The sequence below is a fragment of the Orycteropus afer genome, unplaced genomic scaffold, assembly GCF_000298275.1.
Source record: "Orycteropus afer afer isolate SDZICR_OR568_19922 unplaced genomic scaffold, OryAfe1.0 scaffold00238, whole genome shotgun sequence".
NCBI classification, from domain to species: Eukaryota; Metazoa; Chordata; class Mammalia; order Tubulidentata; family Orycteropodidae; genus Orycteropus; species Orycteropus afer.
Genome location: NW_006921825.1, coordinates 4,798,093 through 4,823,653, shown reverse-complemented (window position 1 = coordinate 4,823,653; position 25,561 = coordinate 4,798,093). Strand labels below are relative to the sequence as shown.

Sequence of the window (25,561 nt, the reverse complement as noted above, 5' to 3'; positions counted from 1 at the left end):
CAGTAGACAGGCATATAGAGTGAACATTTACAGATACATTCCTTGGAGAGATCAATTCTGGGAGAAAAGAAGGGAAATGTTTGCACAGGGAGATAGTTCATGGGGCGGGAGTGTATGGGAAGGTAGGACACAGGGAAGAGGTAACTACGAGGAGGAAGTGGAAAGAGAGCTGTTACATAACATACATAGGAAAAAGAGTATGCATTATCATAAGAGTGCAAAGAATTTTCACAAACTGAATATACTTGTGTAATCAGCACTCAATTTGAGAAATGTTATCAGCACTCTAGAACTTTGTGTCCAAGGATATTTTTGTGGCCGTTTGAAATAATTTATAATTTTATGATTGGGATTAGTCACACACAACTTTCCTGAAAAGTCTGTCCGTCTCTTTAATAATACCAGGTCCCTTCACAAGGGGTCACCATGAGTCAGAATTGACTTACAGGCAATGAGTTTGGCTTTGGGTTTTGTAAGGAGCCCTAATGATGCAGTGGTTAAGTGCTTGACTGCTAACCAAAAGGTTGGCGGTTTGAGTCCACCAGCTGCTCTGAGAGAAAAAGATGTGGCAGTCTACTTCTGTAGAGATTTACAGCCTTGGAAAACCCTATGAGGCAGTACTGCTCTGTCCTATATGGTCACTGTGAGTCAGAATCAACTTGAAGGCAATGAGTTTGGTTTTGATTTTTATTGAGATATACTTTATTGTACCCACTTCACTGTTGCATTCTCTCAACTTCCCTTGCCAGACACTTGCCATTGCAAGTCAGGAAGCTGAAGCCAAGAGAGGTTAACTCATTGGCCCATTATGTTGGAAGACTGAGGAAGTCATTACACCATGTGAGCAGGCCAGAGTAATCAGCACTGTTTTTAAAACTTGTCTTCAGTGCTGGTCACTGTGGAGATGTGCTGGCATGATAGATTTCGTCAGCAGCAGCCAGGGGATTTCAGAGCAAAGGCTATTTTTGTTCCTTGGTTTGTTTTTCCAGGGCCCCCCCATCCCTACCCTCTCCCTGTTCCGTCTCCTTTTTAGTAGAAAGCCTCTCAGCTGCAGATCTCTACTACCTTGGAAGCCTTTTGGATAAAGTTGGAGGGTGATGTAACCTTCCAAAGATAGTCATGTTGTCAAAGTGCTAGAAAACCTGCCTGCAGTGTTGGGACAGAAGGAGATCAAAGGTGCCAGGCCTGAGGTCATTGGAAGCTAAAGTGGTCGGCATCCAGTATGAAATGGATGGAACGAGCATGGAAAGAACCAGTCTCTCTTCAGTTCAGAGCACACCCAGATACCATCTCAAGTGAATGAAACCTCTCAGAGAGCTGGGACCCAAGACACAGAGCAGCCACACCAGAATGCAGAGGTCTAGGCACTTCAGTGCAGTCACTGTATTCACCTGTGCTCTGAGCCTCCAGGGCCTCATCCACACAGAGCAAGTACAGCCTGAGGCACACCCCCTCCAGCAGCCAAGTGCTTAGTGTCTGTCCATGCATAGTCCTCCCCACCAAAGGCAGTGACTGATTTGCATTTTATACTACTTTGCATTTGTGAACTCTTTTTGGCATTTTTGAAAAGGCTTGTCTGTACAGGCTCATCATGATGTCTTCACCATCCAAAAACTGTTGATTGAAAGGAAAAATGTCAAGTACCTGTGCTTTGGGGTGAATTAGACTCTTAGGTCATAGCACAGACTCTCTCACAGTGGAGACAAACTGTGGCCAGCAATAATACCTATTATTACTATTATTGAGGATAATAATTGTTGCAAAAATGGGTTAGTTGCCTTACAGGGATTAACTCATTTAATCCTCACAACAGCCCTATATGTCAGTTTATGTTAGTATCCCCACTTCACAGAGAAGGAAATTGAGGCTTTGGGAGGTTGTGTAACTTATCTGAGATCACTCAGCCAGTAAGTGGCACAGCTATACTCAGACCCTGGCCCTCTCTGAGCCTGCAGCCATCTTTGTTAATAAAATAAGGAAAAGCTCATTACTTGTTACTTACTAAATGCAACTAGGTTTGTTAGCATATTTGAAAACATGAATTCTGCATTAGGGTGGAGTGGAGGAGCTGGATAATAAAAGAAGTCTTTGTGCTGAGAAGCCTGGGAAATGTTATAAGAAATGCCTCCTAGAATTAACCCTTCCCTGACTTGTGCAAATATGATGCCTAACTGCCTTTGTGGTGACTTCAAGCATAATGGTGCAATTGTGTTTTTTCCAGGCCATCTGTCCTGGATAGTTTGGGGAGAAAAGGCTTCCATTTAGATATAGCCTTTGTGATAATCACAAGGAGAGAAGACAGTAGGCTATGAAGAAATGCTTTACATTTATTAGGTACATTATTCTCACACAACCTTAAGCTATACTATTCTCAGGTGCGTTTTACACTGGGAGAAGTTAAGTGTGATGGCTAGGAGGTGGTAGGTTTAGAGTTTGGATCCTAGGCTCTTAACCTCTGCACTTTACTTCATTCTCATGGTTTGTGTTTAAACCAGAGACATGGCGGGTGTGAGAGGCTTATCTTCCTTGTCAACTCCTAGAAACTTTTTTTTTGTTTTTTTGCAGCTGGAAGCTGAGGCTGTGTTCCGTGCCATTACCATCGCCAGCCAAACCAATTGCCCTCTCTACATCACAAAGGTCATGAGCAAGAGTGCAGCTGACCTCATCTCACAAGCCAGGAAGAAAGGTGATTTTGGCTCTCTAGATCTAGGCTTATCAGTCATGTCATATAGCTACTTACTTCCATGTCTGTCCTCTAGAAATGGTGACTATTTGGCTCTTAAAAGGAGCCCTGGTGGTACAGTGGTTAAGCACTGGGCTGTTAACCAAAACATCAGCTGCTTGAACTTACCAGGTACTCCATGGGAGAAAGATGTGGCAGTCTGATTTTGTAAAGATTTCCAGCCTTGGAAACCCTACTGGGGCAGTTCTACTCTGTCCTTCAGAGTCACTATGACTCAGAATTGACTTTATGGCAATGTCCACCACCCCACCCCCACCCCTTGCATTTCTCTTTAGGAAGCTTCTCATACATCTTGGCTCATTTGATTCTCTTCACATCCTACAGGAATGTCAGGATCGCAGGATTTCTCCCACTTAGCATATGAGTAAATTGAGACTCAGGAAGGTAAAGTGCTTTGCCCAAGATGTCGTAGCTGGAATCATATCTTGTTTGACCTTTCATTGTTGAATCACATTATCTGAGTTTTATAAATGGACAAAATTATTTTGAGTACAAAAGTGAAAACTCTAACTCCAACTGCCTTAAACAAAAATAAATTATCATTTGTAGGTGTTTCAGGCATGGCTATATATCAAGGAGTTTAAATGATGGGCTTAAGCATAGCAAATATTGTGAGGATGATGCATGACCGGGCAATATTTCATTCTGTTGTGCATAAGATTGCTATGAATCGGAGCTGACTTGACAGTACTTAACAAAAATAAAAACAATGTTCTCTCCTTCCTTTCTTAACTCTGCTTTCTTTTCCATTGACCTCATTTTCAGGGAAATGCAGGCTGAATGATAACAAAAATAAATGCCAGGAGGTATCCAATGTCCTAACCACTTGGTGGGGGCATTATGGGGAAGTTGTTGTTATGTGCCTTCAAATCAGTTTCAACTTGTAGCAACCCTTTGTACAACAGAATGAAACCCTGCCCAGTCCTGTGCCATCCTCACAGTTGTTGCTGTGTTTTAGCCCACCATCGCAGGCACTGTCACTCCATCTCATTGAAGGTCTTCCTCTTTTTTGCTGACCCTTTACTTTACCAAGCATGATGTCCATCTCTAGATATTGGTCCCTTCTGACAGTATGACCAAAGTACATGAGATGAGATTGGGCCATTCTTGCTTCTAAGAGCATTCTGGCTGTACTTCTTCCAAGGCAGATTTGTTTGTTCTTCTGGAAGTCCATAGTGTTTTCAATATTCTTTGCCAATACCACAACTCAAATGCATCAGTTCTTCTTCAGTCTTCCTTATTCATTGTCCAGCTTTAACATGCATAATGAGGCTATTGAAAATACCATAGGTTGGGTGAGATGCACCATAGTCTTCAAAATGTGACATCTTTTTTCTTTATCACTTTAAAGAGGTCTTTGCAGCAGATTTGCCCAGTGAAATATTTTTTTCTGATTTCTTAACTGCTGCATCCATGGGTGTTGATTGTGGATCAAAGTAAATTGAAATCCTTGACAACTTCAATCTTTTCTCCGTTTATCATAATGTTGCTTATTGATCAGTTGTGGAAGTTTATATTTTGTTTATGTTGAGGTGTAATCCATGCTGAATTCTGTAGTCTTCGATGGGATGGTTGTTGTTGTTGCTGTTATTAGGTGCTGTCAAGTCATATCCGACTCATAGCGAGCCTGTGCACAGCAGAATGAAGAATGAAACACCACACAGTCCCACCACCACCCAGCTCCGTGATCCTTGGTATATGTTCTGGTTACTTAGTGCCGCTCTGAGAGGAATACACCACAAATGGGATGGCCTTAACAAACAGGAGTTTATTCTCTTACAGTTTGGAGGCTAGAGGTCTCCAAGTTCAAAGCGCCAGGCTCTAGGGGCTGGGTGAAAGCCCCTCAACCTTGGGGTCCAGCTCTGCCTCCTGCTCCTGGCCTACTGGAGCTAGAGGCATTCCTTTACTCAGACAGCTGCTGGCTGCTGAGGCTGAGAAGCCAAAGGTTGATAAGTAAAAATGGCACAGTCCCAATGTTACCAAACCATATGGCAGTCCATTAACTTAAGTTCATTGTAAGTCTCAGGGTCGGCAGAGCATAGCAGGCTTCTGAGCAATGACATGACTACATGCAGTGTCCTAGGGTGCCACAGACTAGAGACCATTCTCACAGCTTCTCCTTATATAAGCAGACCACATCCCAAAGGCAGCTACTCAGCTGCTTGTGGTACATCCCACCATGGAGTTGATTGCCAGTCTCATCATGGGGAATAACTACCACCAGCTGCCCAGTCACTCAACCAGGCCCAGCCAAGTTGACACACAAACATAACTCACAGTATACTTGAGCCCATCATTGCAGCCACTGTGTCAATCTATCTTGCTGAGGGCCTTCCCCTCTTTCATCGACCCTCCACCTTACCAAGCATGACATCCTTCTCCAGGGAATAGTCTCTTCTGATAACATGACCAAAATAAGTGAGATGAAGCCTGGCCATTCTCGCTTCAAGGAGCATTTCAGCTGCACTTCCTCCAGGACACACCTGTTATTTCTTTTAGCAGACCATGGTACTTTTAGCATTCTTCACCAGCACCACAACTCAAAAGCATCAATTCTTCTTCAGTCTTCCTTACTTATTGTCCAGCTCTCACATGCGTACGAGATGATAGAAAATATCATGGCTATGTCAGGTGCTCCTTAGTCCTCAAGGAGACATCTTTGCTCCTTAGCACTTGAAAGTGCAGCCAACTCGCCCAGTTCTATATGTTGTCTAATGTCCTGACTGCTGCTTCCATTGGTGTTGATTGTAGAATCAAGTAATGTGAAGTCTTTGACAACTTCAATCTTTTCTCCATTTATCAGGATGCTGCTTCTAGGTCCAGTTGTGAAGATTTTCATTTTCTTTGTATTGAGAGATAATCCATACTGCAAATTGTATTCTTCAACCTTCATCAGTGAGTGCCTCAAGTCATCCTCACTTTCAGCAAAGTTGTGTCATCAGCATATTGCAGGTTGTTAATGATTCTTCCTCCAATTATGATGCCAAATTCTTCTTCATATAATCCAACTTCTTGGATTATTTGCTCAGCATATAGATTGAATAAGTATGGAGAAAGGATACAACCCTGACACACTCCCTTCTTGATTTTAAACCAAGCAGTGTCCCCTTGTTCTGTCTGAACAACAGCCTCCTGGTCTATGTACAGGTTTCTCCTGAGTACAATTAAGTGTTCTGGAATTCCCATTCTTATCAACATTATCCACAATTTGTTATGATCCACACACTCATATGCCTTTGAGTAGTCAATAAAACACAAGTAAACATCTTTCACCAGAAAGTATTCTTTTCCTTGAGACAAGATCCACCTGACAGCAGCTATGATTATTCCACGTCCTCTTCTGAATCCAGCTTGCACCTCTGGAAGTTTTCTGTCAGTATATTGCTGCAAAATTTTTTGTATTATCTTAAGGAAGATCTTAATTGTGTGCAATATTAATGATATTGTTTGATAATTTCCACATTCTGTGGGATCACCTTTCTTTGTAATTGGTACAAATATGGATCTGTTCCAGTCAGTTAGCCAGGCAGCTATCTTCCAAATGTCTTGGCATAACCGAGTGACTGTCTCCAGAGGGGCATCTGTTTGTTGAAATATTTCAATTCCATCAATTCCTGGAGGTTTTTTTCATCAATTCCTTCAGTGCAGCTTTGACTTCTTCCTTCAGTACCATTGGTTCTTGATCATGTGCCACCTCCTGAAATGGATGAAGATCAACCAGTTATTTTTGGTACAGTGACTCTGTGAATTCCTTCCATCTTCTTTTGATGTTCCCTGCATCATTCAATGTTTTGCCCATAGAATCTTTCAATATTGCAACTCAAGGCTTAATTTTTTTCCTCAGTTCTTTAAGCTTAAGAAATGCTGAGCATGTTCTTTCCTTTTGGTTTTCTTGCTCCAAGTCTTTGCACATTTCATTATAGTAATTGGCTTTGTCTGCTTGAGCTGCTCTTTGAAATCTTCTGTTCAGCTCTTTTATCTTGTCATTTCTTCCATTTGTTTTAGCTACTCTTCACTTAAAGGCCAGTTTCAGAGTCTCTTCTCTCCATTTTGGTCTTTTCTTCTTTTTTCATCTTTGTAATGACCTCTTGCCTTTTTCATGGATGATGTTCTTGATGTCATCCTACAATTCTTCTAGTTTTTGTTCATTGGTGTTCAATGCATCAAACCTATTCTTTAGATGGTCTCTAAATTCAGGAGGGATATATTCCAGGTCGTGTTTTGGCTCTCATGGACTTGTTTTAATTGTCCTTAACTTTAAGTTGAACTTGCCTATGAGCAGTTGATGGTCTGCTCCACATTCAGCTCCCGGCCTTGTTTTGGCGGACGATATTGAGCTTTTCCATCTCCTCTTGCCACAGATGTAGTCAGTCTGATTCCTTTGTATTCCATCTGGCTAAGTCCATGTGTATAGCCACCATTTTATTGTTGAAGAAAGATATTTGCAATGAATAAGTCATTGGTCTTGCAAAATTCTATCATGTGATTTCCAGCATTATTTCTGTCACCAAGGCCAAATTTTCCAACTACTGGTGATTCTTCTTTGTTTCCAACTTTTGCATTTCAGAATTAGTGATAATTAACACATCCTGATTACATATTCAGTTTTAGACTGCACAAGGTGATAAAAATCCTCAGTTTCCTCATCTTTGGCTTTTGTGGTTTGGTGCATAAATTTGAATAATAGTCATATTAACTGGTCTTCCTTGTAGGCATATAGATATTATCCTGACAGCATTGTACTTCAGAACAGATCTTGATGGGATAGTAGAATATACCTATTCCAGCAGCACAAGCAAAAGTCCCTAGGAGGATTGTGATTGTCTTGGCTTGGGTCATGTGCACATCCCTGAACCAGTAACAGCATATTCTTACTGGCCAGGATTGAGAACAGAGTGCATGAAGATGGTTATATGTTAGCCTAAGCCATGTAGGTTATTGCCAGTTAATTTAGAAAAGGAGTTGAATTGACTTCCAAAACATGTCTGTCAGCATGGTCTTCATGACCATTTGCCACTGAGTTGGTTCTTACCCAGGGCAATCCCATGGTATGTCAGAGTGGAACTGTGCCTCATACTTTGAACTATTGAATTTTGGAAGTTGATCATCAGGCCTTCCTTCTCAGACACCTCTGAGTGGACTCAAACCTCCAACCTTCTGGTTAGCAGGCCAGTGGGTTAACTAATTGTACCACCCATACACTCTACCCTCATGGTACGTTGGCTTTTTTCACCTCTGTTCTGACCTCTGCTTCTTATCTCCTTAGCTATGAACTTGGGGTTCATTTGTTTGCTTTTGTGCTTAGCTAAAATTCATTCCCATTTCAAAGCATTATTTTCTGCTTTTGGTTCTCATCCTGAATGACAAACTTATTGTTTCATTTGTGAGGTTAGGTAAATGAAGAGTGTGGTTGAGGAACTGGAGACAAAGGGCTCTGTTTTTTGTTGTGAAAGAGAATTTACAAGGCCCAGTTGTATGATTGCTACCACTGTGAGCCAGTGGACATTCTGGTGGTGGAAAGATGCCAGAGGGCTGATTCATCTACCAAACTCAGAACCAGTCTGTCAAACTCTGAATGTGAGTGACAGTAGTGGCTAAAAATAGTCCCAGCTGACTCTGCTCCCTAGGTGTTAGCTCCCTGGCCTCTGGCAAAGGGTGACCCCTTCCTGCAGGAGGGGAGTCTTCTAGTTGTGTAGACAGTCTTCCTGGCTGGCAGATTCTATGGGTACCTCTTGCATTGCTGCACTCAGAGTAAGTCTGCTGTTTTTTTGCAAACTTTTAAATGTCTCAACTGCCATGGCATGATTGCTCCCCTGAGTATGTGTCATCTGGTAAGAACCAGGAAAATAGCCCAATGTTCGTTCCCCATTCCTGTAGAAAAGCAAAAATAAATATAAAGAAATAGAAATAATAAAAGCAAAAAAAGAAATGTATGTGGAGGTTACCCCCACTGTCTCTCCATGACCACCAACCACACTTGCCCTCACATGCCTACATCCTGCTGGGATCCAATTCTCAGGATGGTCTGGGGGCCTCATGAACAGGGTGTCTCTTTTAAATGCTAGGTTTTATTTCATGCTTCATGGAGGAAAATTCCTCACCCTGAGCCTTCCGGCTCATGCATCTCTGGCCAGAAGAAATAATGCAGCTGTGTCCCCAGGGTGGAACCAGAGGCATTATTTCAGTGATGAAAAACTCACTGCTAATATTGAAGCCAAGAAACATGAGTTGTCCTTTTTTAAGGGAAAGAAACCAGAGCATTCAGAGCAGGATGACAGAATGTAGCAGGGTTACTCTTCCCTCTGGACTGGGGTACTCTTTAAATCCCAACATGTTCACTCTTCAAGCACTGGTTTGTATGCTGCTCAGAATCAATGTTAGGAATACATGTTTAAGGGGCACCAACTATATGCCTGACATTGTGCTAGATACTTTAAATTTATTATTATGGAGACTTCTCTGTGCATTCTGGGAAGTAGGCATTATTTTTTCAGATGAGGAAATTGAAGCATAATTTGTTCAGGATCTCCCATCTAAGAAAGTGAATATTCAAGTTACTCTACTCTACCATGCTAAAGATGACCCAAGGAGAATTCTCCTACTTAGGAGATTATATTTCTCTTAATAATACTTCAGCACTTGTCTTGACTTTCATTGCTTCCTTTCCTTATGGTCTTGGATGCTTTAGTTTGGTGAGTATATTTAGAGGAACTTTGAAATACCAGTCACTTGTGGATCCTTATTACTGCCACCCAGAGAGCAGGGCTGCCATGTGAATTGCTTCTGCTGCTTCCTTCTTTTGTTTGTGGCAGACTTCACTAATACTCGCTGCTGTCAAGTCAATTCAACTCATAGTGACCCCTCCTTAGGTTTCCAAGGCGGTATCTTTGCAGAAGTAGATTGTCCAATCTGCCTTCTGAGGAGTGGCTGGTGAGTTCGAACTGCCAGGCTTCTGATTAGTAGTCAAATGCTTTAGGCACTACGCCACTAGAGCTCCCAGACATCACTAATAAATCTTAATTATTTTGAATGAGATGAGAGTATTATTAGAAATCTTCTCTATGCAGAATTCTAGACAGTCATTACCAATGGATTGGGGTTAAAGCAAAGCAAAACCTGCTTGCCTTCCTAGACTTGAGGGGAATTTGGAGTATAGAACTTGAGATGTGAAGCTAAATAAGCCCAGGGCCACATGGGACATCTTTGGCCCAGGATTCTGGCACAGAGAGACTTGACACCAACCAATTTTTATGAGACAGCATTGCCTTTTCCATCAGTCTTTCATTTTTAAGAAGCTCAACAAAAGCTTAGAAGTGTGTATTGTATCTCTTCATCTTTCCTTGGTTTAGGCAGATAAGGCAGTCCCTAATCCAGATGCAGGCTCCAAGGAGATAGCAGCATCTTTGTTATGTGCCATATCATTGCTTGTCCTTGAGCAAATCACTCCGTACCTCATGCTAAGGAGGAACCAACATGATGAGAAAAATATTGACAGCCCTTCATCCACAGAAATGGATTCTGCTCTATGGAATCAAAGCATGTCCTTGTAACAGCATGTTCTAGCAGTTCCCAGTGATGTGGGCAGAATTGGGGCTTTTGGCCTTTTCAATGGGAAGGAATAGGAAAGGAAGAAATCAATATTTACTGAGCATCTGTTACATGCCAGACTTCACATATGACAGACAAATCCTTTCATTTTCACAAGTTGAGAAATAAACATCACCTTATTTTCTCAATTTTAGGACATATCTATTCTACATTTTTAATATTTCTGAAATGAATATGAATTCTGTAATCAAAATACAGTTTTATTTTCTTTCTCTCAAATTCTATTTGCTTCAAATTTGATAAATAAGACTGCTTCTTACCATCAGTAGTTTCGTTTAATCTAGGAAATGCAAAATTATCTGCATTTAGCAGATAGACAAGCAGAATGTTAGAAAAGATAGGAGCACAGATTTGTAAACCCATTGCAGCCTGACTCCAGAGTCACAGCCCTGAGTAGGCTTAGAAGGAATTCTCATCCAAGCTGGGCCCAGTGCAGAACATTCTTTATGCAAACCTATCTCCTACCCATTCCAGGAAATGTAGTCTTCGGCGAGCCTATCACTGCCAGCCTTGGTACAGATGGAACCCATTACTGGAGCAAGAACTGGGCCAAGGCAGCTGCGTTTGTGACATCCCCACCTCTGAGTCCTGATCCGACCACTCCTGACTATATCAACTCCTTGCTGGCCAGGTGGGTGCAGGCTTTGCATGGAAACATCTTGAGACCACTTGCATGGAGACTGGAGCAGCCACACCCATCAGCTAGCTGAGGGTCTTGAGTGAGGAAAACACTTTAAGAATACCATGGCCAGACCAGATTTGCTGGTCTGATAGAGCCTAGTAGAACCACTGAGACTATGGCCCTGCTAAAGGGGCAGGGAAGCCACATCTTCTGACCTCCTCTAACCACACAAGAGGAAGAGAGAATCACCATCAGTAGCCCAAGGCCTATTCCTGCCAGGCCAGACATGCTGCCTCCCTCCTGCCCTTTCACCAAACCTGACAACAGCCATTCCTCCCTCAGCACTCACCACCTTTCTGCTGGGTTTGATAACTCACTGCAGGGGCCACACAGAACTCACAGATTATGGGGTTTATTAGGGAAGCACCAGGCTACAATTCAAGTTCAGGAAAAATGATCAGTCTCTCTCAGCCTGCCATCTCTCAGCCAACAGTCTCTCAGTCTGTCTCTCAGCAATGAGTGTCTCTTGCATCCCTTTCCCAGCAGCACATGTCTCTCAGGAGCATGTGTCTCTTTCTGCAGAATGTCTTTCTCAGCCAGTGGTCAGAGAGAGTTCTGCCTGTAGGAGGCCTCCTTTTGAGCCTGGCAGAGTGGCCAAACTAGCTAATCATAATACCAGAATTCTAAGCACCTGAGAGAGGGCGAACTTCCCAGAACATTGCTTTTGTGCCACTCCCAACAGAAATACCCCAGGTGGATAACATTTATAATCAGGAGCTCCTCAGTTGCTCACAGCAAATTCCACCATGGAGTTTAAAAAGACTTATGGCTAGAAAAGCCATACCAGGTAATTTCCTACACCGCAGGCCCCTAGCTGTCCTTTGGGTCTGGAATAGAACTCACACCTGTGGCTTCCAGCCAAACAAAAGATAGGCATATGAGTGGAACATTTATACTAGGTAGATACATTCCTTGGAGAGAACAATCATAGGAGAAAGAAGGGCTCTTTATGCATAGGAAGACAGTTCAGGGGGCAGGAGTGCATGGATGGATGGACACAGGGAAGAGGTAGCTATTAGGAGGAAGTGTGAGAGGAGCTGTTGCATTGGGGTAAATTGTAGTCAATGTCATGAGACAAAGTGTATGTGAACTGCTGTACGGAAAGTGAGTTTGCTCTATAAACTTTCACCCAAATCACAATTAAAAAAAAAAGAAGAATTCCCTGGCCAATATGTGACTAATTGCCTCCATGAACAACTGCCTGCTATTTCATGAGACCAGAAGAAATGTATCGTGCCTGCTACCTTTACTAACATTTTGATCAAAGATTTAATATAAGTCTTGCTCAAAAGGGAGAGAATGCAGAACAGAATTTCAAATTTTCATGGGCTCCAGAAAGTCTAGCACCATGAAGGCTGGATGGGCCCTAGAAATGATCTTTACCTTGAGATAATATTTAACCCTTAAATCAAAAATATTCCCTAAAGTATTCTTTAAACCATATAATATTTTAGCTTAACAAGTAAAAAATGTCTGCTTTGAGCATTGTGCTCTTTAAAGAACTATTTCTATCTATATGTGATCAAATTGGCAACAGTAACTAGAAATGTTAGGAAACTTAAGAGACAGTGAGTTAGTTTGGAAAAGGAGGGTGAGAATGGTTACATAACTTAAAGAAGGTAGTAATCAATGTCACTGAATTGTACATGTATAATTTGTTGAATTTATGTATGTTCTGTTGTGTATATTCTCAAGAGCAAGAATAAAAGAATGCTCTTGCAATCTTGAGCACAGATCCATGTAAGAGACGCAGGGTTTAATCCCTGGCCAATGCTCCTCATGTGCAGCCATGCCCTTCTGTCAGTAGAGGCTTGGGTGTTGCTGTGCTTCTGAACAGCTTGCAGTGGAGCTTACATACTAAGACTAGGAAAAAAGGCCAAAAATCAGCCAACAACAACCCTATGGAGCACCATCGTTCATGTTACGCATAGGTCTCCATGAGTTGGGGCTGATTTGATGGTAGTTACAGATAATAACAATGTTAATAATGGTTAATAACAGTTAGTGATCACTTTGTGTCAAGGACTATGCTAAAAGTGCATGGATGATCTAATTTTTTCCTCAGAACAACTTTATGAGTGAGGGACTATTACCACCATTTTACAAATTAAGCTACTGGGGGTCAGAGAGGCTAAATCGCTTGCCTAAGTTTGCACAGCTGGTCATGATAACCACAAACCAAAATTTATAGGGAGACTTGTTTCCAGCTGCTCTCTTCTGGCACTTACAGTCAGTCTCATCATTCATTTGGATCCCTATCATTTTGTTACAAAAGAGATGATCTCATCCCAGTCCCTTTCAAGAGAAGGAAAAAAAAGTTATGTAAGCTCTTTAGAGGAGGGATTCCAAACTCAAATTGTGAGACTCCAAAGCCTTACACTAAACTATACCAACTTCTGGTCCTCTGCAGTGGATCTAACCATCTCTCCTACTCACAAGGAGCTTCTTTCTTTGCCAGTGGTGACCTGCAACTCTCTGGGAGTGCCCACTGCACCTTCAGCACTGCCCAGAAAGCAATTGGGAAAGACAACTTCACAGCCATTCCCGAAGGCACCAATGGTGTGGAGGAGCGGATGTCTGTCATCTGGGACAAGGCTGTGGTAAGGGATAGAGGTCATGGGAAGATGGACAGAGCAAGAAAGTCCAAGGTCAGATCAGAGCTTCTTGTGTGCAAGAGAGGTGACAGAAATAATTTTCCATGTCTCTCTGATGGGACTGCTGGGAGTGGAGATGAGGCCTCTCATACCTGCTTGGATGTGTCTGAAACCAGGTGGCTCAGGTTCTTTGGGAATGTACCTTCTGAATGTTGAATCTGAGGTCTCAGATTTGAATAGAACATCTCTTCTAGACTTTTCAGGCCTAGGGACCAGACTTAAACTTCCTTCATCCAAGGTCATGAATGAGCCATCCTTAAAGCAAAAATAGTGCATTAAAGTGTTTGTTTAGAGAATTTTGTGACTTCTTGAAGAGGACTAGATGTCAGTCACTCTTTGATACATTAAGAAATTGGTCTGTGCCTGGAATGGAGTCATCTTGTTCAAGAGTTAGAACCCTATATTGAAGATATGTGATTATCCAAAACGGCTGTCTTTCAGTGTCTTCTGGCAATGTGGTATGATTTCAATTTCCTTGTTAACTTCACAAGTTAAGGAAAAGAAACAGCCATGAAATCAGAGACACTCCCAAGGATTGTAGTAAACTTAATATTCAACCTATTATTAAATTGATTGCTTCCCTGTATTTTATTTTAAAAACCCTAAACACCAATTCCTTTTAGAGTCAAATAGACTGCATGTGAATGAACTAGTGCCTCACTCATCTGTAGAGTGTAGTTCATTGAATTTCCTTCTTTTTTTTTTTTTTTTTTTGGCTACCAGGAAGCTCGAAGCTAGGTTTTAAACTTCTTTTTTCACTCTGCCAGGCTTTTTATTTTGAGAAGGAGAGGAAAAATACAAGTATTTTTGTCTCTTATGTGCTTAGCTTCTGTCCTTTTTTTTTTTTTTCCTACATTGTTATGAGTTTATGACTATTTCTATGTATTTATGTTGGCACAATCTGAATTGTTAAATATATATGTATAATTTAATTTACATACATGCTCAAGAAGAAACATTTGGAAACCACAGAAAACTATACACAGGAAAGAAATTAAAAATCACTCATAAGTCCATAACCCAGGAAAAATCATGATTGTCATTTGGGCAAGATTCTTCCATATTTATCCTATGCACATGCAAGTACAAACACCTATATGAAGAATGAGATTATAAACTTGTTTGTTTTTACTGTGACTTCTCAATAATCCTTTTTGGAATTAAAGGGGTAAATAAGTAGTAAATGCATGTGCATATCCAGAGACAACGCATATTTCAGGAGCCCTGGTGGCACAGTGGTTAAGCACTTGACCAAAGGTCAGCAGTTTGAACCCATCAGCCACTCAAGGGGAGAAAGATATGGCAGTCTGCTCCTGTAAAGATGATAGCCTATGGGCCAGTTGTACTGTGTCCTATAGCATTGTTATGAATCAGGATGAATTTGATGGCAATGAACTTTAATCAGTTTCACCCCCATTGTGAATCATGTGCTTAGCTATGTTGCCCTGGTAGCCATCCATGACAGCTCCATGGATTCTGGAGCTGGTTGTGGGGTCCTGTGCTCATCACCTCAGTGGCCCCTCTCTCCTCTGTATCTCTCAGACTTTGTAGTCACCCTGCTTTGAGCTCAGGGACCCTACATTGACAAATCTTTTTTTTTTTTTTTTTTAATTGTTATTAATATAATAGGCCACAGGGAAAATGGATGAAAACCAATTTGTGGCTGTGACAAGCACAAATGCTGCCAAGATCTTCAACCTGTATCCCCGCAAGGGAAGAATATCTGTGGGTTCTGATAGTGACCTGGTCATCTGGGATCCAGATGCTGTGAAGATTGTCTCTGCCAAGAACCACCAGTCGGTGAGGCTGGAACTAGTGGGAATGGAATAGAATGCAAAAGGCATATGAAGCGTTTGGTTAGAAGGAATTTGTTTATGTGGTGTACCAAGGCAGTTAGACAAGGATATGTTGCAATAATAAGCAATCCAATAATATCAGTGGCTTTACACCCCAAAGTGGGCTAACAGAGGTCTCTGCTCATCATCACTACTCAAGGATGGAAGCTGATAGACAGGGGCTCCATTTTTACATGTGATGCCATGAGTGCAGGCAGAGAAATGGGAATTGGTAACTAATTCACTGACTATGAAAGCATTCCCACCACTTCCTCTTCAACTTCATTGGCCAAAAGCAGTCAGATGGCTGTACTTATTCAAGTGGGAAGGAATTACAATGATAGTTTGTTTCTTTCCTGGAAGGAGAAAGAAGTGGAAATAATTGGTGAACAGCATTGACGATTTCCTCATGAGGAGTTTCATATGAAAGATAATAATTACAGCCCAGTGCCTAACAGAAAGGGGCTTAACGATAGTAAAAATAGGTAATATTTTTAAAGCAATTATGTTTTAGGTACTGTGCTTTTAGTTTGCTGAATTTTAATTCATTGATCTCTATAGCAATCTTCTACAGGTAGGTGCTTTTATTATTCTCATTTAATAGGGAAATGGAGGTGCAGAGAAGTTAAATAACTTACATAATGTCACACAGCAAGTAAATGGTAGAGTGGGGATTCAATCCCAGGCAACTTGTCCTTAAACTGATATTCCTAACCATTTTGCAGTAATGCCTCTCACTTGTTGAATAATGAAAGAGGAAAATAATCTCATCTTTGGCGGGATGGACTTTGCTTAAATCTGTGTTACATCCCATTATTTAATTGAGAACTGGTAGGTACCTCAGCCTCATGTAACCCACCTACCTACCCACCAAACACAAGCCTGCCAAGCATCCCTGACAGTGACCCAGCTGCTCTTTGAACACTACAGGTGACAAAAATTTATTTCCATATGAGGACCTTAATAAAGATTGGGCACCTCTCTCTGTTCGGATGTCTTTACTTAGCAAGCATCTACCTCTTGCTATCTTAATGCTCACTGAAAGGTTGCAGATGCATCTAAGCTTTTCTTGGTGTACCCAGTGAACCAATTCCTGGTGACACTGAAAGCAAGGATCCAAGAGGTGACCTCATTTCTCTTTCTTTCCTTTCTACACCCTCACCTACATCTTTCCCCTCACCCCCGTCTCTAGGCAGCAGAGTACAACATCTTTGAAGGGATGGAGCTGCGTGGGGCTCCTCTGGTCGTCATCTGTCAGGGCAAGATCATGCTGGAGGACGGCAGCCTGCATGTGACCCAGGGGGCCGGCCGCTTCATCCCCTGCAGCCCGTTCTCTGACTATGTCTACAAGCGCATTAAAGCCAGGAGGAAGGTAAGAAGCAGGTGGAGGCCTGTGGTGAGCAAGGGACTTTGTGTTCCTTTCAGGCTTGGGGATAATCATTGGATTAGCAAGGGTCTGTGTTCTCTAGGGACTCCATAGGTGGTATAATAGTTAACACACTCAGCTGCTAACCATCAAGTTGGAGATTCAAGTCTATCCAGAGGCACGTTGGAAGAAAGGTCTGGAGATCTGTTTTTGAAAAGTCAGCCATTGAAAACCCTATGAAGTACAGTTTTTCTTCTGTTCTCTAGAACATCATGAAGAAATTTCGCAGCAGTGATACAGATAATATACTACAACAGTGTGCTTTTGAAGAAAGCTTTCCCCAAATGACTTTTCCTATATCTTATAGTGTTTTGTTTAAAATAATTTTAAGTTTTCTAAGAATATTATATATATATATAGTTTTGTTTTTTTTTAATGAAAATTAAGTTACTCTTCAAGACTTAAAATGAGAACCAGCAGTCCAATCCCAATCCCATCCATCCGTGTTCCCCCCAGTTTAGTCTTGCTCCACAGGGGCAAACACTTGTAGTCCTTATAGCTAATTCTGCTGGTTGGAAAAGCATCTTATATATGAATTCACTCACCCAGCTGCTGGGAGTGTTGGCAGCTGGGATATGTGACAAATAAATAGAGTGGCTCTAATGCCTTTAAGGAGTGAGGCCCAGCACTCTGTCATTTCAACTTCTCCCACTTTGCTTTCACCAGTCTCCAGGTCATCTTCATCACAGTACCAGTTGCTTTTGAGTGGATTCTGACTCCCAGTGACCCCATGTGTGTCAGAGAACTGTGCTCCACAGGGTTTTCAATGACTGAATTTTTGGAAGTAGATGCCAGTCCTTTCTTCCAAAGCACCTCTGGGTGGACTCAAACTACCAACTTTTTGGTTAGCAGCTAAGCGTTTAACCATTTGCACCACACAGGATCTAGTGTAATGTGACAGCTCCACACAGCAGAGTTAGACTCAGCCCTGGGAATATGGAATTTGAGCACTAGTCCTGACCTTATCAATGAATAAGGTTAGAGTTGTCTTTACAGATGAGATGGAGGTGATGGGGGGAGAGGAGAGTGAAGAACTCACTTTGTAATGTCACTGTAGACAAGTTTAAAGAAATAAAGCCTAAGTACCTCTGTGCCTAGATGCACCCCAGGGCCTCCAGCCTCTCTGTGGGTTAGGATGAGAGAGAGAGAGAGAGAGAGAGTGTTGCAAATATGATCCCCTGAAAAAGACTCTGAAAGGGAGATTTGCTTTCAGGATCAACTCCTGTGAGCAAGTGATGGAAGCAGAGAGGCCTCAGCTAATCTGAAGGAGTAGTCAGAACTGGGATGGTCCTTGAGAGTTGTTTTGTATTTGGGAAACAAGGCAGGGTCTTACATTCACTCCCTTCTCCTCCCCCTACTAGTCATTGGAGGTGGGCTGTCTCTAAGCAAGGAGCAAGACCATGATGATCAGCTCATGAAAATTGTCAGGACAGGCTCAGCTACCAACATTCCCAGCAGCTGGGAAAATGAGTTCAGTCATGGTAGCTGTGAGGAGCTAGGGAATAGAATCTGGGTGTACACTAGAGTGTCCACTCAAGAGAAGTTTACAGAAACTCAAAATGTTAAGTGCCCCCAACCCTAGAGCACTCAGTGATATCAATAAGTTGTTACCCAGCTCTATGTGGACATTTGCAATACAGGGCAATTCCCCATCTCATGTGGCAGCTGAACAGCTCTGATTCTGAGAAGGAATTTCTTTCTGCTGGGCTGAAGTCTTTCTCCCTAAAGTTGACCAACCAGTTTAATTAATTCTGCTCCCAGACCTACACAGAATGAGCCAGACCCACCGCTTAAAACATATATGTGTTTCCAATCTTTATCTATTCATCAGTGACCTCGATGTTGTCGAGCATGGGGTAAAATTCCACACTTCAGGTTTGGCCTAATAGAAAAGAAAATGAAACTCAAATTTACCTTGTATTGGCTCTGTATTTTTATTCTTATGATTTAGGTTCTAGAGCCAAAGACAATTTGATGATCTAGAGTCATTGGTCAAGGTTTTTGGAGAGTATATATAGAGGCATTGTCCCTCCTGAATCATTATGATCTGCAAGTGTGATGAGCTTTCCTTCTGTGCTTGCACTGAAGTCACTCAGAAAAGAAGGAAGGTTCTGTGCTAGCACCTTGGAGTTTGGGGATGATCCATCTCGTGCTGCTGGGCTCCTTTGGCACTGTGTCCTCATTGCCCCACCTCTGGCCAAAGATAAGACACGAGTCAAGCTCCCACTGTACATATGTAATTCACTGATGTATTTATGCTCCTTAGAATGGACCCTTAATGAAAATTTGTTGAATGAATAAATGATGATGTGTTTTCTCCGGTGGCAGATGGCAGACCTACACGCAGTCCCGAGGGGCATGTATGATGGACCAGTGTTTGACCTGACCACCACCCCCAAAGGAGGAACCCCTGCGGGCTCCACACGAGGCTCTCCTACGCGGCCCAACCCACCTGTGAGGAATCTCCATCAGTCAGGATTTAGCCTGTCTGGTGAGTTACAGAAGCTGATCATGACCTTTAGTGAGAAAGAGGGGAAAGAGAGGGGGAAAGTCAATGCTCTGAAGTTGGGTGACCCTAAGAGCTAAAGCTGAACACACTATCCAGTCAAATGCCAGCATCACCCTCTAGTGAGAAGGTTTCTGGAGCAAGCAAGGTAGTTTTCTGAATCAAGGAATCCCATGGATAGAATAAGACAAGTCATAGTCATGTTAAAGAGTCAAGTTGAAAGGATAATACATTCTGTTTAAACTGATCCAACTTGAAGGGTGGGGATACTTTAGTTATGAATTGATAATGATTTTCTACATTAGACTAGGAGAACTGTACAATATACTTATTCTCCCCTCGATAGTAATAATAATCACTCTGCCAATAGCTACCATCATCGTAATATATACCACATGTTAGCTGTAACATTGATCTGTTCTTGAACAACTCTGAAATACTGCATTATCCCCATTTAACAGATTTGGAAACTGAGGCTTACACAGTTTAACTAACTTGCCTAAATTCAAACAGCTTGTAAATTGGGGGGATGAGAACACTCTTCAAGACTGGTTCTGCTCAACTCCAGCACCCATACCCTTAAGCTTGTAGCTATTCTGCATCTTAGGTGGAACTTAATTTTTCCATTAAGAAGGTTAACTCCTTTTATTCAACCATTTTTTTTTTAAGTAGCTGGGAGACCAGTTTATTAAGAAGTATTTATTGTATCTCTAAGTGCTTGGCTCTGTGCTGCTGGAAGACAAAAAGAAAAGAGAAACAAAAATAGAGACAGGACATGAGGAGAGAGAAAGAGAGAGAGAGAATGAAATGGATAAATACACAGACCTTAGAACTATAATGAAAAACCTTGTGGTCAATTGCTTTTTGTGGTACACACTACAAATTAAGATTAGAAGGTTTTTTTCTTTTTTCCTCTTCAGTGCCACTTACCTATGGGGAAGAAATATGATGGGAGCCATATTGAAAGAACAATTTAACAGTAGCAAGATATGGAGCTGCTCTGTCCAAATGCAGACAGTAGCTACATGTTGCTACTGAGCACTTGAAAGGTGGCTGATCCAGATTGAGAGGTGCTGTCAGTGCACATCTGGATAATAATGCACACTGGATTTCAAAAGTTCAGTCCAAAAAAAAAAAAAAGAGTAAAATACCTCACTAGTAATGTTTCATATTGATTACATGTTAAAATTACATTCTGGATATACTGGTTAAGTAAAATATATTATTAAAATTATCCTCTCCTGTTTCTTTTGACATGTGTAATGTAGTTTCTGGAAAAATTTTAAATTACATAGGTAGCTCACACTCTATTTCTATTGCACAAGCTGGTCTAGACAAAGAATTTGGAGCTAGACATACGGTTAGAGATTCCTGGTTTCACTTTGTCATATGACAGATTAGAAGAGGGAGGCCACACAGAGCACTGGTTCTCAACTAGGGGTGATTTTGCCACTAAGGGGACATTTGGCAATGTCAGGAGACAGTTTTAGTTGTCACAACTAGGAGTGAATGCTACCAGCAGGAAGTGGGTAGAGACCAGGCATGTTGCTGAACATCCTAGAATGCACAGTACAGACCCTACAACAAAGAATTGTCCAGCCCAAAATGTTGACAGTGCCTAGGCTGAGGAATCTTAGAATAGACGAATTGTGCCTGTGGACTTCCAGCCCAGTGCTCTTTCCATATGTATGTCTCTTATTTTTTTTAAAAAAATGTATAAATAAGAAATGGTGAAGCAGTGTGACACAGTGACCTTTGGAATCTGACAGGTGTAGATTTGATTCCTACCTCGGGTTCTTAGGCAAGTCCCTGTTTCTTAGTCCTGGTTTCCTCAACTGTGAAAAGCAGATGGTGATGCTACCTACTTCATAGAGTTCTCCTGAAATTTAAATGAGAAATGCATGGAAAGCACATAGCCCAGTACATGGTACTTAGAGAAGGCTCAGTGTACCACATTGGCTGCTATGATGATAATTATATTACGTATAGTATTAAACCCAATGCTATTGAGCTGATTCCAACTCATAGCGACCCTATAGAACAGAGTAGAACAGTCCTATAGGGTTTCCAAGGCTGTAAATCTTTATGGAAGCAGACTGCCTCATCTTTCTGCCACAGAGAAGCTGGTAGGTTTGAACTGCCAACCTTTTGGTTAGCAGCCCAGTGCTCTAACAACAGAACCTCCAGAGCTTTTATGTACAGTATTAGCTACCAAGAAATATAACAGAGAAAAAAATAAGAATGTAATTATTCAGTTGTTCCAAAGCCAATAGTCTCATGATGGTGGAAAACTAAATATAGATATAAGTCTCTATTACAAACAATTTAAATGTAGGGGAAGTGAGATAACAAGAATGGAAGGAGATCTTTAAAGAGAAAATTACAGCAGATGGGGAAGGAAAAAGGGGTAAAGGTTGGGAGAAACAGGAAACCAGGGAGAATGATAGATAATGGAGACATGCTAGGGCTAAAAGTTTCAAGATGACTTTGCCTGAGTTCACATTTCTGCTAGTCACAAGAAATTTTTTAGTGTTTTTGCCATTTTTCATTGCTCTGTGGCTGCCTTACTCCTTAAACTTTTAGAAGCTTCCTTTGAATCGATACAAGGATATAGTGCTGTTTTCTTTTGTGCTGTAGCCACAGGGATCTGGCTATCCTCCCATCAAATTGTGAGACATTGGGCAAATTACCTGACCTCTTGGAGCCTCAGTTACTTCCTCTGAAAAATGGGGATAATAACAGTGCTTCTCTCAAAGAATAAGGAACTCTGGTGGTACAATTGTTAGGGCATTCAGCTGTTAGCCTAAAGTTTGTTGTGGTTGGTATGTGCCGTTGAGTCAGACCTTACTCATAGTGACCCCTTCTTGGCTTTCCAAGGCAGTATCACTATGGAAGTAGATTGCCCAACCTGCCTTCCAAGGAGTGGCTGGTGGGTTTGAACCACCAGCCTTAAGTTCCTTAGGCACTATACTACCAGAGGTCAGCAGTATAAACCTAGCAGCCATTTTGAGGGAAAAAGATGAAGCAGTCTGCTTCCGTAAAGATTTACAGCCTTGGAAACCCTATAGGGCAGTTCTGCTCTGCCCTAATGGGTCACTATGAGTCGGAATCAACTAGATGGCAGTGGGTTTGCTTTGGTTTGGTCTCAAAGAATAGTTGTGAGGATTAAATGAGAGAATCTGATAAGCACTTAAAACACTGGCTGGCACAATGGTTGTAAGCAGTTATTTTTCATATCATTTATCATTGTTTTCTTCTTAGCATTAGCACCACACTGAGGGTCAAATGAAATCTAGACAAGAAGCTAGCTTTTCTGGGCATAGGTTGATTTTGGGAAGGGTATGAAAAGTCTAGAGGACTTGCCAGGCTGGAATGAAAGTTTCTTGGGAGATGAGACCAGGAGGGCACTTAATATCTTGCACTCTTAAAATTAATCCACTTTCTCTCTTGTGTATTCCTCCTCTCTCTTCTTTTTTCTTCTTTGGGAATTTGTTTCCAACTATAGGCACCCAAGTGGATGAAGGGGTCCGCTCAGCCAGCAAGCGCATCGTGGCGCCCCCCGGAGGCCGTTCTAACATCACATCCCTGAGTTAAGTCACTCCTTCCAAAGAGAGGGGTGAAACAAGAAGAGATTTTTTGAAGCCAAAATGGTACATCAATATTTAAGAAGGAAAGCGAATCCAAACAATTGTGATCTAAAGAATCAATAAGCCTCAAGCCTTATGTTTCTCCAATGTTACACTCGCTTGCCTAGCTTTACAAATATTGCTTTGTTTTCTGTTGATGCATAGCCTTGATTTGTTTGATGCCCTCCCCCATTTACATGCATGCTATCAGACAGGCCACTAAGGTACAAGAGTCTGCTATATAGTGTTGAGAGCGTGTGTAGTGCTGCATCTTAAGACAAGGGGACAGACAAAGTTGGGAGGTCAGGAAAATGAACAAAAGGGACACAAGTTAATTGGGGTGTATGGGTGGTGGGGGCCCAAAGCAAGTTGGAGAGCACAGAGGGACTGGGATTGGGTATGGATGAGGGAGGCGGGTGGGCTGGGGGAGCAAGGGGTGTTGTGTATTGTGTTGATGACATACTTTTGTTTCCATGGAAGATGGTCACTTGTGGCAGCTGTCACTTCATCAGGGTCCCCTCAGACCAGCGGAGAAGTAGGCTGTCTTTGAGTTCAGCCTTTGTCATGTCACCTCCTCATAGATTTTAATTGTTTGAACATTTTATTAAAATGCCAAACTTAACCATTTCCTCCACCTGCTTGATCATGCCAGTGTTTGCTCAGGCCTCTTGCCAGTTCTTTTCTTTCCTGGGTTGGAAGGACAGTGAGGAGAGAGCCAATGACGCTCTCTTTCTTTTGCCCTGCCTGCCTCTTTGGTGCTCTTACCAGAAAACAGCTGTGTGGGGGGAATAGCACAGGCCCTTGGGTGAGGGCAGCCACAGCTTAAATAAACTCCTCCCTTTATACACATGGATATAACCTCTCACTCTCCTGTCTTTGCAAACTGAAGTGAGTAGTATGCTTTTGGCATCACCAGACTAAGATGTTAGCTCAGATGGGGGTGAATGAAGATTCTCTCTTGCCAATGGTGAGGGCTGGATTCTCTTGATCCCTGAGACCCCAGCACATATCCTCTTGAATAGGATCTTCTTATGGAAAGTTGTTTTTTTTAGATGCCCCTTAAGTTTTACTACCAATTTGTAATCTCAGCTTAAATGAGAGTCAACCAAGATTTTGGGAAAGCTGATCTAGAGCAGAGGGAGCATATATTGTGACTGTGGTTCCATTTTTCAATTCTAAGCCACCTGTATCCCCTTCCATTAGCAGATCCTTTGGGGAATTTATTATTATTATTATTAACATTGGTACTACAGTCTTTGAAAGTGAGTAGATGTGGCATGCAATCATTCTGATGAGGCATATAGAGGACTTAGCATGAGTGCTGACATTGGCCTTGTCTGTCACAGTTGAAGGTCCTCTTCCCCATCATGCCACTTCTGAAAGTTCAGTTTTGGAGGAAGTTCTTTGAGTGAGATGAGGATTTGTAGAACTAAGAGACCCATATACAGGTGGAAAAAAATCAACCTGGGATCACACTTCCTCTGTTCTTGGGAGAATCCATTTGGTAGAACCCATAATCCTATGTACTAAGTACTTTGAAGAAAAGAGCAGGCCTCAAACATCTTTTAAGTGCTTAGGAGAAACCATGATCTCTGACACAAAATTTAGTAAGTTGAAGATTAAAAAAGAGAACAAAATGGATCCAGAGGAATTTGGAAATAGCAAAGGAAGAGAATTTCCACTAGCAAGCTAATTTCTGTTCTAATCATGAAAAGGATTGGTCACCCTAATGATAGGGAATCTCAATATTTTCAGGCTTTCAGGGTGCCTTTCTTTTAAGGGAAACTTAAGTGAAGGAAAGGATGTAGCTCTTAATTTATAATTCTTGCATAGAACTCAGAAGACAATGTTGCCTGCAGAAGGAATTTGTCAGATCTGAAGCATATATATATATATATATATATATATATATATATATATACCTCATTGGCTGCACTATACATTAGGATATGTAGCAGTACCAGCCACAACCACCAGATGGAGGATAAAACACATAGATAAACACTTGTGCACCATTTGCTAGTGTTACTCAGTGCTTAAGCCCAACTCTTCCCTCTATTACTTCTCTGTGCCATAAAAATACATCTTCCATGGCCAATGAGGCATCTTCATTACATTTGGGACTTCTGAAATGAAGCATTCGACCACTTTATATTCTGCACAGGTTTCCACGCTGTGGAAACAACCCCATAATGCCTTCAGGATTGGCAACGTTATCTAAGGAAGCCTCCATTTCTTCATGTACCATTGCTAACTTTGTCAGCATAAGAACTCCATAACATTTCCCACTATTTTCTTTACTTTTATTTCTGGGTGAGTTGTTATTAAGTGAAAATTTAGATCAAATTTGTTTTGTTCCATAAGGCACATCAAACAGCCTTACACAAAAGGTTTAGAAAAAAATGATAATGAGCAGTAGCCCAGCAAGAGTTCACTGACATCCAAGTGTGGGAGGGTGTGGGGAATCTTCCGCCTCCCTCT

At 41.7% G+C, this 25,561-nt stretch overlaps 1 protein-coding gene across 1 annotated transcript in view; it reads left to right on the top strand.

Moving 5' to 3' along the window:
* Window positions 1-23,048, top strand: part of DPYSL3 (dihydropyrimidinase like 3) — a 195,736-nt gene extending 172,688 nt beyond the window's left edge. Inside the window, exons 8-14 of the mRNA XM_007949131.1 lie at window positions 2,566-2,686; window positions 10,826-10,982; window positions 13,492-13,633; window positions 15,317-15,487; window positions 16,715-16,894; window positions 19,277-19,439; window positions 22,960-23,048. Coding sequence (XP_007947322.1) covers window positions 2,566-2,686; window positions 10,826-10,982; window positions 13,492-13,633; window positions 15,317-15,487; window positions 16,715-16,894; window positions 19,277-19,439; window positions 22,960-23,048 — 1,023 coding nt within the window. The remainder of the gene's footprint in view (window positions 1-2,565; window positions 2,687-10,825; window positions 10,983-13,491; window positions 13,634-15,316; window positions 15,488-16,714; window positions 16,895-19,276; window positions 19,440-22,959) is intronic.
* The last annotated feature ends 2,513 nt before the right edge of the window (window positions 23,049-25,561 follow it).